This window comes from Taudactylus pleione, unplaced genomic scaffold (assembly GCF_031769625.1).
Source record: "Taudactylus pleione unplaced genomic scaffold, aTauple2 ptg000845l, whole genome shotgun sequence".
Classification (NCBI taxonomy): Eukaryota; Metazoa; Chordata; class Amphibia; order Anura; family Myobatrachidae; genus Taudactylus; species Taudactylus pleione.
The window spans coordinates 3,243,235-3,258,530 of NW_028285247.1; the positions used below are offsets into that span (position 1 = coordinate 3,243,235).

At 43.7% G+C, this 15,296-nt stretch overlaps 1 protein-coding gene across 1 annotated transcript in view; it reads right to left on the reverse strand.

Annotated features, from left to right (window-relative positions):
* Positions 1-15,296, reverse strand: part of LOC148474407 (taste receptor type 1 member 3-like) — an 80,683-nt gene that overhangs the window by 37,480 nt on the left and 27,907 nt on the right. The window contains exon 3 of the mRNA XM_088458688.1: positions 5,006-5,247. Within this exon, the coding sequence (XP_088314814.1) occupies positions 5,006-5,247 (242 nt within the window). The remainder of the gene's footprint in view (positions 1-5,005; positions 5,248-15,296) is intronic.

A 15,296-nucleotide genomic window follows, 5' to 3' on the forward strand; every position in this document is an offset into this window, starting at 1 on the left:
ACACATGCAGTTTATGCAACTGAGGTCTGAGCAGAAGATAGAGCTGTGCAGAAGGGATGAGTTGTTTGGGTGGCGGAGGAGACAGAGCGGTGTGGATGGGAAGACAGAAAGGCATGGAGAAAGGGGAAAATTAAGCAGCACATATGGGGGAGCAAAAGTGATGCAGATGGGTGGAAAACAGTGGTGCGGATAGGGGGACAAAGTGATGCAGATGGGTGGAAAACAGTGGTGCAGATGGGAAGGAGACAGAGTGGCACGGTTTGGGGGATAGAGCGATGTGGATGGTGAGTACAGAGTGGCATGGATGTGGGAAGACAGTAGCGCAGATGGGTAAAGACAGATTGGTGCGGATGAGGGAAGTCAGACTAGCACCATTGTAGAACACACATCAGTAGGGACTGAGGAAGACAGATTGGTGCAGATGGGGGGGAAACAGAGTGCCACAGTTGGGGGGGCAGATGGAGGAAGAAAGAGTGGTGCAGGTTGAGGAAGAAAGAGTGGCCCAGATGTGGGGAGGAGAGAGAGTGGCAAGGTTGGGGGGAAGACAGTGCTGCAGTTGGAAGGAAACAGAGTAGCACGGATGCAGGAAGACAGGGTGTAGTGGATAGGGAAAGACAGATTGGTGCAGATGAGGGAATGCAGACTAGCACAGTTGGGAGTCCACACAGCAGTAGGGATTGGGGAAAATAGAGCAGCATGGATGTGTATAGGGGAAGAAAGTGTACATGCATAGACAGAGTATGATTATTTTAGCAATTAAGGAGCTGAATGTGTATTCTAAATGAGATGGATGTATGGATCGAAAAGGATGTTGGAACCCAGTGGGATTGTTGTGGTGACCAAATGGGAAGATTGTGGGCACTGTGTGCAACATAACTGCTCAGACCTCAGTTGCATAGACTGCGTGTGTATATGTGTGTATTCCAATGAGCACACAATTCTGTGAATTAGTAGCTCTACCACTTTGTGGGTGACAGCAATCTCACTCTGAGAGTGATGAATCTGCAGTTAACCACAGGGTATGATGGCATACCATATCAGTATATCAGTATTGTGCATCCATTAAGGCATCAGCAATGCGGGGGTGCCAGCAGCGGGGGAGAGACAGTGGTGTCAGTGCAAGGGGGTGAGCAGCATCTTTCTTCCTCTTCCTGTGCCCATTGAAATGATTATTGGCTGAGAGCTGTGACAGATAGCTCTCTCAGCCAATCAGTGGCAAGCCTATAGACTTCATTGGGACTTTGAAAATGACCGCTCGAGGCAAACCTCCGAGATCTGACAGCGGGATCTTGAGGATTTGCCTTGAATAGGGACCCGGGGAGGGCAGGGAGATCCGAGTTGTGTCTCGGAACCCCAAAGTTTGGGTGGGCTCGGTTCCCAGAGAACCGTACCTGCTCATCTCTAATATCTATATTGAAATGCTATAGATGGTTAAATAATATCAGCACACTTACTTCATCCATCCGGATAAAGCACAGACCAGTGCACCAACCTTGGTCGGGCACCTGCTATGTTGTCCTGTTCCATGTTAGTTCTTAAATAAACATAACATGAAGCTAAATGTCAGCACTGCTCTCTGCTTTATCCAGATGGATAGGGTAAGTGTGCTGATAGATAAATTGATAGGTATCTCCATATATCTATCTATCTATCTATCTATCTATCTATCTATCTATCTATCTATCTTTTTATTATGGATCCAACAGTCCTCAACAATAGAGGCAAACAGTGTGTGTGTGGGGGGGTTAACCAATATTCAGTCTTTCAATCGATTAACAATTAATGCCTCTTAACTCATTTATGTGCAGCCCAAAACTCAGGGGTGTCAGAACTAGGGATGGCCATCATGAGGTTACCCATTGATGATCACCATCGATGGTACCATTTGTGGATGACATCAATGGTATAAATCCATCGCCTGTGAACCATCTATGGGTTCATCAACCGATGTCATCCCTGTTTTAATACTGGCTCTGCAGTGGGTCAATCAGGGAGGGTGAGGCTTCATAGGTCATGTCGGGAGTGGAGCTAAGCTCTGTGTCCTGACACATGGAGAGGGAAAAATAAACATTGTTTGGCTCTGTGCCATTGATGGTGGTGAACCATTGGATTACAGCCATCAATGGCAAAATAATCATTGGTGGCTAACCGTCAATGTTTGTTAATCATCGATGGATGGCCATCCCTAGTCACAACCTTTTTTGGGGTGTGTCGCTGCCTGCGTTTGCGATCCCGTAAGCACAAAACAGCTTATCAGTTCAGGCGCAATTCTGCGCAACCATAAAGTCACTCGGGAGGCTGATTATCAAAGTATTTGCATATGCGGCTGTGTATTAGTATGGAGTTGCTTGGATATGCGATGACTCCTGTTGGTCCCAGCATCTGCGACATTAGCATATTTTTCACAGATCCTCTGTCCACACATACGCAGCAGCGGTAGCATTAGCGTACTCAGGCCCTGTATGTAGATTTTGGGTTATTCAAGGTCAGTTATTCAAACAAATAAAGTATGAGGGTACTTAATTTTCTTAACACCCCCAAAAAAGTCCAGCACCAAGTGGAATGTTAAGATCCATTAATGATGTCTTCATACAAATAATTATTAAAGAAATAAAGCCATTTGGCACCTATGCCCAGGGCCAGCTCGAGGCATGTTCCACCAGTGCATTCGCACAAGGGCGCTACCCTATAGTGTGTGCAGTGCAGCCGCCAATGACAGCTACATCCAGGGCCACCATCAAAGGTTTACTTGTGTGGGGCCCACTGCTGGAGTCTGAACCAGGTGAGGGGAGCTGCCTGCTCATACTCAACAAGAACCAGCAGCAGTGACATGTGACAGGCAGCCTAACAGCGAATTAGATTGGCTGCCTTGCATTCCAATGCAGCAGTCGTGCAGAGCTCTCAGTCTGTGTGTGAGCAGGGAAGCTTGCAGCCTCGCGAGATCAGGATACTTCCTCACCACAACATTTACAAAGTACTGCAGAGCAGACTGAGAGCTCTGCATGGCCACTGCACTGCAATGACAGACAGCTAATCTAATTCATTGCTAAGCTGCCTGTCACATGTCACTGCTGCCAGGCCCTGGTGAGTTTGTAGAGCCGCCTGCAACACACTCCCTCCCCTGCCGCTTGTCTGTGCAGCTCTTTGATCCCTCACCAAAAGGTATGTCTGCTAATTGATATATTTTATATATATTTACTTGGCTCTGTCTCTACCCCCCTCCCCACGTCTCTCACTCTGCCACAACTCCCATGTGTATCTCTGTCTGCCTCTCATGTGCCTCTGCCCCAACCCTGATGTTTGCTGTGGCTTCGAGGTGGCCCAGATGCAGGCTGGGCTGGGCGTGACTCAGAGATAGTGACTTGGCGGAGTGATGTAATAGATCACATAGCCGCATGCCAGCCCTTCACATGATACAGCAGGGCAGGCTGTAATGCTGACTAAGGCTGCGGGTCTGAGGTGCAATGAATTTGAATCAATGTACTTCATTTATTTTCCTGTAGGGGCCAATGTGTGTGTGTTTTTTCTGTGTGGGGAAATGTGTTTGTTTTTTTCCTGTCAGAGCCAATGTGTTTGGTTTTTATTTTTGTAGGGGCCAATGTTTGTTTTGTTTTCCTATGGGGCCAATGTGTTTAGTTTTTTTCATGTGGAGGCCAATATGTTTGTTTTTTACCATCTGGACCAATGTGTTTGTTTTTTTTTCCTGTCAGCACCAATGTGTTTGTTTGTTATTTCTTGTGGGGGCAAATGTGTTTTTTTTTCCCCTGTTGGAGCCAAGGTGTTTGTTTTTGTCCTATCAGGGCCAATATGCTTGTCTTTTTCCTGTCAGGGCCAATGTGTTTTTATTTCTTTTAGGGGCCAATGTGGTTGTTTTCATTCCTTGTGGGGGCCAATGTGTGTTTTTTATAATACCTGTAATTAAAATAATATCAACAATAATAAAAGTATTCATCATAGATATAGTTGGATGGGGGAGGGGGGTGCTTAAAAATGTATCCCACAGTGTGCTAGTAGACCTGGGGCCCGCCCTTCTAATACTCTACTGTAATCTACTTAAATTCCATCCAACTGTTAAAAATGCAAATGCTGAGTATGTGAATATTCATAAATATCCCAATGCATGCAGTATGAATACATTGCTGCTTTTGGGATAGTTTAACTACTCTGCCACTTATTACAGCATATAATTGTCCATCATAACCCTAAATAAGTCTTATGTTTCACCTATCTCCTAACACTGAGAAGTTCTATAAATGCCGAGTTCATATGGCTGATTGCACAGTCACAAAAACTACTCATGTGTTTCTACCCTTAAAACACGAGATCTAGGAGCTGACTGTGAGAGGTGAGCTCTGTTGTGTTCTCTGCTGCTTGGAGAGAGACTGTACCCTTCATTGTGGTGAAATACAGGAATTACAGCAAATGTGATGGTGTAGGCCATATTTAAGTTTAAGCTATTGTGTGACAAGATTCATTGCACTTTTAATTAAGTTGTGAGCTAAGAAACATTTGTTACAACTAAATCTATACAAATGTCATTATGGTGCTGAATTAATATTGACAGTTTTCACAACTTACCTTCCATGTATAGATGTTAGAATCTTGCTTGTTACACTTCAGAGAAGTACAGTTGAGAAGTTTATGCAAAGCATAAGCTACTGCATACACTGCAGTGTAAACACTGTTTGCATACAAAGATGTGAGGTGGTTTAAAATGATAGGGATTTTATCAGGTTCCAGATAAATGCCTTGAAAGCCATCAATGGTTCCCAGAGAGGATTGCTGTTGGTCCATTTGTGAGATCACACTTCTTAAAAACCCATGAAATCCCCAGACAGTTTGCACACTTGGGAAGAACCCTATCACTGTGCCAACACGTTCTATCCCTGGTAAGGAGATAATTGCTTGTGAAAGGACCCAGGATGCACTTCCTACCCATACTCTTGTCATGTTTCGCATAATAACTTTTTTGAAAAGTGCTACTGATTGTTGTAGTGATGCAAACACAAGAACCACTTTGACATCAGTCTGCTCTATGCTGTTCAATATGTCATCAAAAACAGTATTTGTCTTGGTGCTGGAGAGGTATGTTGGAATGAGACCTTCATAGGCAATACAGATCCCACTGGTCGTGGCAGAAGAAGAGAACAGTCGTAGAGCCCCTGTACCATAATCATTGTTGCTGGCTATGGCAGCTATCCAGTTCCATTTGAAGAATGTCATCAACGCAACCATACCATACACTTGCTTATCATCACTTGGAATAGATCGGTAGAAGGCGGGATAGATACTTTTATCACTAAATATATCAGCACTCACAGAATAACTGATCTGAAAAATAAACAAAATTACAAAAAAGCAGATTGAAAAAAGCAAACACAGACCCTAACTAAAAACACATGTTTTTGTAGGAGAATCTAATATAAAAATAAGGGCTGGGGTATGTCTGCAGCATTTATAATAGAACTTGAATTTGTTAAAGAATCAGTTCATGCACTGAGAGACGTGCTGTTTTCTGATTAGACTCAGATTGATTATCCAAACAAATTTTTCTCATAATTATTCAACAGAAGCTTAGCCAAGGATTCCTATGTGTGCTAGTTTTCCCGGGACAGCCTTATTTTCACCACTGGAAAGCTGTCATTTAAAAAGTTCATTTTTCAAGAATTTGTGACTCAAGTACCTGTGTAGAGTAATACATAACTGTTTTAACGTGTATACTACATTGGCTATTACTGAATAAGCAATCTGCATGTCATGTCACTGTTTTGTTCTAAGCTTATAGAAGCTTACAGCTCAGCATGACAATAAGACCTTAATGCTTGTAAAAAAAATTAGCAATGAGAACTCCTGTCAAAGAGATAAAGGAAAGTAGCAAGCTATAATGTCATTATGCAATATAATAATGTGACGATTTTATAACTCACTGAGTTAGTTGACAATGTATATCTGTAAAGCCAGTACATCATGGGATTTTATATTCTTTTTAATTAAAATACTTATTATATCCATGTATTATATAATAAAATTATAATGCATGGGTCAAAGTTTATGACAAAAGAAATATATATTTTGTCACATTAACCAATAATTTTATTAAATTATGTTTTATGCTATACTGTAGTACTACCTTGAGATGACAGGGAATTTGATAAATATGGCAAGGGACATGGGAATTCATTTCATTTTATTTGTGTGAAACTTTTTATAAATGGTCCCTTTATTAACGCCACCCAGTGGCGTAACTAGAGGGGGTCGGGCAGGGTGCGTGCCCTGGGCCCGCCCCAGTTAGCCACAAGTGTAGCGCCGACCGCAGTGATTGCGGTCGGCGATACACATTTACACAGGACCAGCGCTAGGCTTCCCTGCGCCGGTCCTGTGCTGCACACCTGAGCCCGTTCCCTCCCCCTGAGCGCTTGCACAATAGCGCCAGGAGGCGGGCTCAGGCTGTGCATAACACACGCATCGCCGCCAGCACTGGCGACGATGCGTGTGTTAAACAGCAGCCAATGAGAGTCAGATAGACTCTCATTGACTGCAGCAGCACCCACTGCAAGAGCCGGACTTCCGTCCGGCTCCTGCAGTGGGTAATGGGACTGACGTCATGACGTCATGACGTCTGTCCCATAATGCTGAGCGCGCCAGCCCAGGAGGACTGACGGGCGACGGCGGGAGCGGCGGGGCGGACCGGAGCAGCAGCATGGATTCAGGTAAGTATGTTTTTATATATATATATATATATATATATTTTTTTTTACCTATCTGCAGAACGGGGGAGGGGGGTGGCTACTACTGGGAGGACCTCTACTGGGGGTGGGGGCACCATTATTGGGAGGACCTCTACTGGGGGGGCTACTACTGGGGGCACTTAATCGGGAGGGGGAACCTCTACTGGGGACTACTACTTGGGGGGGGAACTACCACTGGGGGCATTATAAAAGGGGCCTACTAGTAGAGGCACTGCACTCGGGGGACCACTACTGGGGGTAATAATAGGAAGGGCCACTACAGGGGGCACTGGATAGGGGGGATCACTACTGGGTGCCTGCATAAGGGGACCACTACTGGGAAAACTGCATGGGGGGGGACTACTGCTGGGGGCAGTATATAAAGGGCACTGCATAGGGGGGGGACTATTACTGGGGGCACCATATAAAGGGCACTGCATAAGGGGATACCGCTACTGGGCACACTGCATTGTGGGGACTGCTACTGGGGGCTCTGCATAAGGGGGAACACTACATGGGGCACTGCATTTTGGGGGACCACTACTGGAGATACTGTATAAGGGGCACTACTATGGGCCTGCATAAGAGGGACCACAGCTCCATACTGGGGGTACTGTATAAGGAGTACTACTGGGGTTAAGGTGCATATGGATAGTAATGTTCAGTGTGAAAATAAAGGGGTGTGTCATGTTGACACGCCCCATTTTTATGTGACCACGCCCATTTTTTGGCGCGCGCACATCGGGGGGGGGGGGGGGTGGGGGGCTCCCTTTTCAAATTTGCCCTGGGCTCCAAATACCCTAGTTACGCCACTGACGCCACCACCTTGCTCAACTCTTATTTCCTATCTATGGAACATGCAGCTCCTCCGCACACTTGCGTGTAGTGCTACACAAACCAATGTGCCTAGCCAGACATCTAAATGCACTTGATCACATGAAGGTGCCTAGTGACTCCTAAGGTGGTTTTGCACTGCAGAGGGGCTATTTTTTATTTCCTAAATTGGATCCACTGTGTATTAAACAATACCTACTGTTTCTCTGCTCATTCACTCAAATTTTACCTCAACAAATCTCAACAAAACATATCACTGGTCAAATGGAGTCAAGATAAGTCTTATAACAAGCTCCACCCCCATCTCCCACCTTGCTATAACTTTTGACAGAATAACACAAGAAATAGTTATACAAAAACATTCTGAAAATACCCTCTTTATGCCCCATTATCACCAGTGTCTCAAGTGGCCAAAGCAAGTATTTCCCTGGAACTTAGGCCCTCATTCAGAGCCGCTCGTTAACAGCAGTACGCTCGTTGCGTTCCGATGTTGAGAAACCGCGCATGCGTCTGTGTAACACTGCGCATGTGCGTACGGCAGATTGCAAGCTTTTTTTCACTCGTTCAGCAAATTGCGAACAGGAAGTGACATTTCAAATGTGATTGACAGAACAGGCCGTTTTTGGGCGTTGACGGGGGTGGAGATGGAAAAACGCAGGCGTGGCGAGGCGTTTTTGGGGCGTACATAAATTAGCTCATGCGAACGTCAAATGTGTTCGTACCAAGTCATACGTCACTGGCTGATCCTCTTTCCGTTCAAACTGCTCGCACAGCTTGGGGTCTGGATTACTCGACCACAATGGTGATGGCCTTGTCCTTTGGCCCGGGCCTCCTCGATGTTTCATCGATTTATCACGGCTTGTCAGAAAAACAATCAACTTTGTATTGAAAACCAGCTTGTAATGTGTTTTTTTTTTCTTCTTTGGGATAGCACAAAACCGTACGCAGCTGAAAATCTCGGCTGCTAATTTCAGGATTACACAATCAATTAGTGTTTTTTTGTAGGAATGTATTTTACAATTTTGTTAGTGTTTTTAGATATTGTAACAATATTGTCATCATGTTTGTGTGTATTGTAACCTTTTGCATTGGGCTTGAGTTTTTTTTTTTTTTTTTTTACCAAAGTGTTCCTTAAAGTAACATTTTTTTTTAACCCTTGATTTTTTGGAAATCCAAAGCTAAGATTTCGTTTTTTCCTTGTGGTACAGGATTAACTAGAAACCAATTTTCAATTAATGTCACAATACAGTTGAGAACAATTTGTAGGTTTTATTGTCAAAACACATTTTTAAACAAATCATGTGCATTTTCACGTACAAGTTTGGGGTCATTGTTACCTACTAATCTTTGGTACATTTGTCTTTTATAAATGATAATTTTGGAGCAAAAAATAAAAAAAACAATTCACAAGAAAGGAGAGAGAAGTTTTGGCCAGAAAGGAATATGGGGCAAGCACAGAAGGAGTGTGGGAAAAGTAGCCAGTGCTGTCATTGTTTCTTTCCCCGTTTGGCTGGGGTAGGGTGGGCGCCAGACCGGGTCCGGGATGTCCTCTGGCTGGCCTGTCCAGAGGCAGATGTTGTGGCCTCTGACTAGGCACAGGGCTAGGCACATTTGGAGGAATGGCCATTGTTGTGCCAGAGGTGGAGGATCCTGATGTTCCGGCAGGAAGGGAGGTCGGCTCCACCATGTGCTGGCGAACGAGCTGCTCCAGGGCATTGGCGATTCTGAAGTTGGCCCTGGTATTTTTAGCCAGGGCCTGACCAATGGTCACGTTGGCCGCAGCATTTTGCTCCAGGGCCTCAGCCACCCGTAGCAGACTGGCGTCCATCCTCTGCAGAATCTCCTTATGGGAATCCGATTTAAAATTGAGTTCTGTGAGGCGTGCCACTGCCTGCGAGGGGGATTGCCCAGGACTGGCTTCTGCAGGGTCCTCAGCCGGATGTACTGGTTCCTCCCCTGCAGAGCCAGCAGAAATTCTGCGGCCAAGGCTCCCCTCTGGAGCAGACTCATCCGCCTGTGTCTCTGTGCGAAAAAAGAGAAAAGAGGAAAATTGCAATCTACATATTGTCACAATAACATTTCAGAGTTGGTTACATCACAACATTTACCTGGGACAACATGAGGAGCCGCAAAGTCTGGCATGTCCGTATCCATGTTGGACATGCCAAACACCTCCACATCCTGCACACACCCCTGTGCCAGCTCTTCCAAATCATTAAACTCCAATGACACAGGGGTGGGACCCCCACCTGTCCCCCTTGCATGCCTAGCCCTGTCAGCCATTTTTTGCTTCAGGCAATATTTGAAGTCTTGCCATCTGTGGGTGAAAAAGTAGGCATTATTCCTGCATTATTTGACCATGTTTTTTTTGGGTGGTCAAGTTTTTACTTACCGCCGTTTGACATCCTGGGCTAGATGGACATAATCACCCACCCTATTGACAGCACTGGCTATCTCCTCCCACATTCTCCACTTCTGGCTTACACCCATATTCCTGTTTGCCTGTGGCAGGATGTCCAAACACTTCTGAACCAAAACCTCCATCTCCTTTCTTGTGAATTGTGGCTGCCTTTTCTTTTTCCCAGCTTTGGCCAGAATACTGGGCCCAGCAGCCTCTTCCATGTCATCCTCAACACCTATTTACAATAAAATTGTTAAATTTTAGCTGGCCAACTTTCACTATATTCTGGCTCAAAATAATCCTTGATTAGAAATGCCAGAAATACTTACCGGCCTCCTCTTGGCCATTGTTTGGCTGGTCTGTAGCCATTTTTCTGGTCCAAACAAGAAATACACCAGACCGTTTTTTTTTGGTCGTGATGTCCTTATTATTCGGCCGCATCATTGATTGTGTGTTCCCATGATCCGTCCTTAATTTGAGCGGGAAAAGAAACACTATTTATGGCTTGGGCCGACTCGAATCTAGGTGGCGGGTGTTGTTTGTTGGAGGTTACGTTGGTCGGAGTGGATTGTTGGCGGGAGTTGTATTTGGCGGTGTTGTGATTTGTTCTCTGCATTTTTTGGGGGGTTTAACTTTCCGTTCGCATTTTTTTGTGTGGTTCTTTTAGTTGTGGTGTATTTTTTTGGTAAGTTTTTTACCGTCTTCCTTTTGTAAAATTTGGCTATCCTTTTTTGTTTTTTTGGGACCAACAATTTTTTTTTTTCTCATTTTGTAGGTTTTTTTTGGCTCTGTCCTAACGACCTTTTTGTTCTGTGACTTCTATATCGTGTATTGGTAAGTTTGGATTTTCACTTAAATTAAATGTTCATGACTTTTTTTACGCATCTTTTGTGGACATTACTGTTTTTTTCTGTGTTTTTGTGGATCATAAATGTGAGAACTAATTAGTGCATTTTTGACGGCTTGATGTGTCTAGTTAAATTGCAAACTAATTAGCGCATTTTTGTCGGCTTGAGTTCTCTAGTTAAATTGCGAACTAATTAGCGCATTTTTGATGGCTTGATTTCTCTAGTTAAATTGCGAACTAATTAGTGCATTTTTGTCGGCTTGATTTCTCTAGTTAAATTGCGAACTAATTAGCGCATTTTTGTCGGCTTGATTTCTCTAGTTAAATTGCGAACTAATTAGCGCATTTTTGTCGGCTTGATTTCTCTAGTTAAATTGCGAACTAATTAGCGCATTTTTGTCGGCTTGATTTCTCTAGTTAAATTGCGAACTAATTAGCGCCTTTTTGTCGGCTTGATTTCTCTAGTTAAATTGCGAACTAATTAGCGCCTTTTTGTCGGCTTGATTTCTCTAGTTAAATTGCGAACTAATTAGCGCATTTTTGGCGGCTTGATTTCTCTAGTTAAATTGCGAACTAATTAGCGCTTTTTTGGCAGCTTGATTTCTCTAGTTACATTGCGAGATATTTACCGTTCACAATCTGGGTTGTTGTTTGGGGCCCAAATTGTGAAAGTCGGCGCAATGTCGGTTTGCTCTTTGTAGAAATGTGTGTTTATCCCCTTTGTTTTTTTGACATATACAAAATTAAGCTTACAAAATGGGCAACCCAAATTTTGTCCTTGTTATGGTCTGTTGAATTTTAGGTTTGGGAAATCATGACAATACCCTGGCATGTAAGCATCTTTGGATTGTATCGTAAAGATAAGTATTTTTCTGTCTTTTTTGGGGGAAACAAACCTTAACTTCAAATTTTGCCATTTCAGGTTGATCTTGGTCGGATTGTTGTGGCCATTCTCCCGGAAGCCGACCAATCTCAATCTCGTCCCAGGCATAGGCATCGTAGGCGTGCAAGGCCCCAGATATATAGAACACGTGTCACCCTTTTTGGAATGCCCGATGATGAGGTGTTAAGGCGCTACCGTCTTCCGCCCCAAATCATCATAGACACTCTCTCATTAATAGAGAGTGATCTGGAGCGGCAAATTGACAGTCCTACAGCAATACCACCACTTACGCAATTTATGGCGGTGTTACATTTCTGTGCCTCAGGATCCTTTCAAACCACGGTGGGAATAGTTGCGGGAATCTCCCAATCCTCCTTTTCAAGGATCCTGAGGGCAGTGATGGAGGCCCTTTTCAAGCACCTCCATCATTTTATTAAAATGCCTTTGGATATGGGTTCCCTTAGTGTGGCCAAGGCCAATTTTTACCAAATAGCTGGCTTCCCACACATCATAGGGGTTATGGATGGTACTCACATACCACTTCAGCCTCCAGCACGGCTGGAGGCCATTTTTAGGAACCAAAAACACTATCACTCACTGAATGTAATGGTGGTATGTGATGCCTCCCTCCAGATCCTGTCCCTGAATGCAAAATTACCCGGGAGTGCACATGACTCATTCGTCATCCGGCAATCAGGGATATGGCAAAAATTAAACAACCTACAAGCTGGTGATGCGTGGCTTCTGGGTAAGTGGAGACCTTTAGTAGATACCAATGCAAAGCTTGATACACAGTGATCCTGATGTTGTCACTTCTTTTTCACAGGAGACAGTGGCTACCCTTGCACACCCTGGCTGCTCACTCCTTATTTGGCTCCCACACCAGGCCCACAAAGTGATTTTAATTCCGCACTTACAGCCACCAGGCAAGTGGTGGAGCACTGTATCGACCTTTTAAAAGGCCGATTCAGATGCCTCCACCACTCTGGTGGCGAGCTCATGTATTTGCCGGATATGGTTTCGAAAATTGTGGTCCTGTGTGGGATATTTCACAACATCGCCATAAGGAGTAGTGTCCCAATGCAGCCAGAGGATGCCTTGCCTGAGGATGGCCCCCCAAGGTTGGTCAGAGGTCAGTATGTGGGGGGGCCATACGCGATGATGTGGTGGCCAGATTCTTTAGGTAATTATTGGCACAAAATAAGTTATTTGACACAATGTTGAAAGGAAATTATTTTTCAATCAAATTAATCGGTATTTTTTTCCCATCTTGTTTTTTATTTCATAATATTTTGGAATGAAACGATGACTACTTCCTGCTCCCAAAAAATGACTTCATGGGGCCACATTGGATATATATTATGGACCCAATTTTGAAATGCAACATTTGTGGAATCATGTTGGCATGCTCATTCGTCAACCAGTTCTTGATTTTTAGCTTAATTTTTATTATGGTGTTTGCTGTTTTTTTCAGTTTGTTATCACTGTGTGTATTGTTTGTGACCCAACACTTTGTGTTTTTTTTTTTTGGTGAATAAATTTTTGGTTATTTGAAACAAAACAATTCTTTTCGAAATTACAAGCAAGTGTAAGCAGGTTCACCCAAGGAAAAGTTGCTTAATGGCTAATCCTGTAATGTGTCAATTTGCTCATTTTTTAACTATGCTTTGTCGGTAAAAACCAACACCAAAAGGTATTATGTAGAATCAGTATGTTTTTGAATCTCGGCCTAAGCAGGTTTACCTAAATATTTTTACATGTAAATTAAAAAAAAAAAAAAAAAAACATTTGGTAACTCTCCAAACCTATTGTTAGTGTTAGGTGTTTCATGTGCCTGCTTTAAAAAAACAGCATAACACAATCTTAGTTACATTAGTTTCAAATACTTGCTGCAATAGTCTACTTATGTAAGTTTAAACAATCTAAGATTTTCAGACAAGGAATGAGACTGTATTCAAAATTTTACTTTTTATTTTAGAAAAATAATTCTGTGGAAAACAAAAAAAATTAGGGGCGCAGGATCCCCGCCATCCTATCCAGGACCACCAGCAGGCCGATCACACGCCCCCGCATCAGTTGGACACACCCGGCTAGGTCCGCCAAACGCCTCTGGTCCTCTGTGGGTTATAAAATTGTGGTGCTTACTAAAATGAATCCATAATTTATGAATCTAAAAAACACCTCAAGCATAATAGACTTAGCAAAAAGTGACAATAGTGTTGCAAAAACCACATAAAAAAAAAAACCTTGAACAATAAAAAAATAAAAATAATATAAAAAACCTTAAAAATGTAGCAACCGTAAACCAGAGATACAAGTTTGACTGTTTTGACATGTGGGATATGTGTATGGGGAAATCAGCTGTGAAATGTAAATACAAACAGATATATAACCAACCTTTAAAAATAATAAAAAAAGGAAAAGGCACAGACAAAGGATTACATCAACACATTTTCCTTAAAAAAAAGGATAAAAGGGAAACATACCGTTGTGAATGACGGCTGGCCCCGAAACCACTCCATCGTCCTCCTCGGAGGTGGTCAAATTTCCCAAGGAGGTGGGGGGGGGTTATGACTGACTCGGGAGATGGGGTGGTCAAGAGAGGGGTGGGTTGAGGGGAGGGGGAATTGGGATGGAGGGGAAATCGCCAAGAGGGATGGGCGACAGGGTCTGGGCAGGCTGGGGTGGAGGGGAATTTTGGGAATTTGGGGGAGAGGAGGTTTGGCTGGGGGTTGGGGAGAGGGGACGAGGGCGACGTCTTTGCCGGCGATTACGCCATAGTCTTCGCTCGGCCCCTAAATGATGGGAAACAAATTGAGGTTAGTTTAGAACATCACCTTGCTAAACGCTAATTGTTTAACAAACAAAAAGGAAAATAGGCACACGCAGATATGAGTGAAGAAAAGAAAGAGGCCAAAAAAGAAAACATGCACACGCAGATATGAGTGAAAAAAAGAAACAGGCCAAACAAGAAAACATGCACACACAGATATGAGTGAAAAAAAGAAACAGGCCAAACAAGAAAACATGCACACGCAGATATAAGTGAAAAAAAGAAACAGGCCAAACAAGAAAACATGCACACGCAGATATGAGTGAAAAAAAGAAACAGGCCAAACAAGAAAACATGCACACGCAGATAGGCCCACAAAGATAAACAGGAAAAACAAACAAAACATAACTTACTTTCTGCTATACGCTGGTGAAAACATGCCAGCAAGCGGGGCGTCCGCCGTTGAAGGCCGGACCACCTGCGCTCCAGCTGGCCGATCTGTCGGCGTGAGCCGAAGGAACGCAGGCGGCCGCGAACCTCCTCATAGGCGGCACGCTTCTCCCGATTGCTGATGGGGGGATGCTGGCTGGTGATACGCCTGTCCATCACCTCTGTAAGAACCAGAAGCTCTCGCTTGGTGAATGCAGAGGCTCTCATGATGGCAATGGTGTATTTTTAATAAAACAGTTTTAATAAAGACCAGAAAATAATTTTGATTGGCTAATGTAGTTGGGAAATTAACAGGAACCATTCTATTGGTTAGTGTATGAGTCATGTGTTCTACAGGGCAAAAAATCTATTGTGAGTTATGATAGGCTTGATGCAGTGAC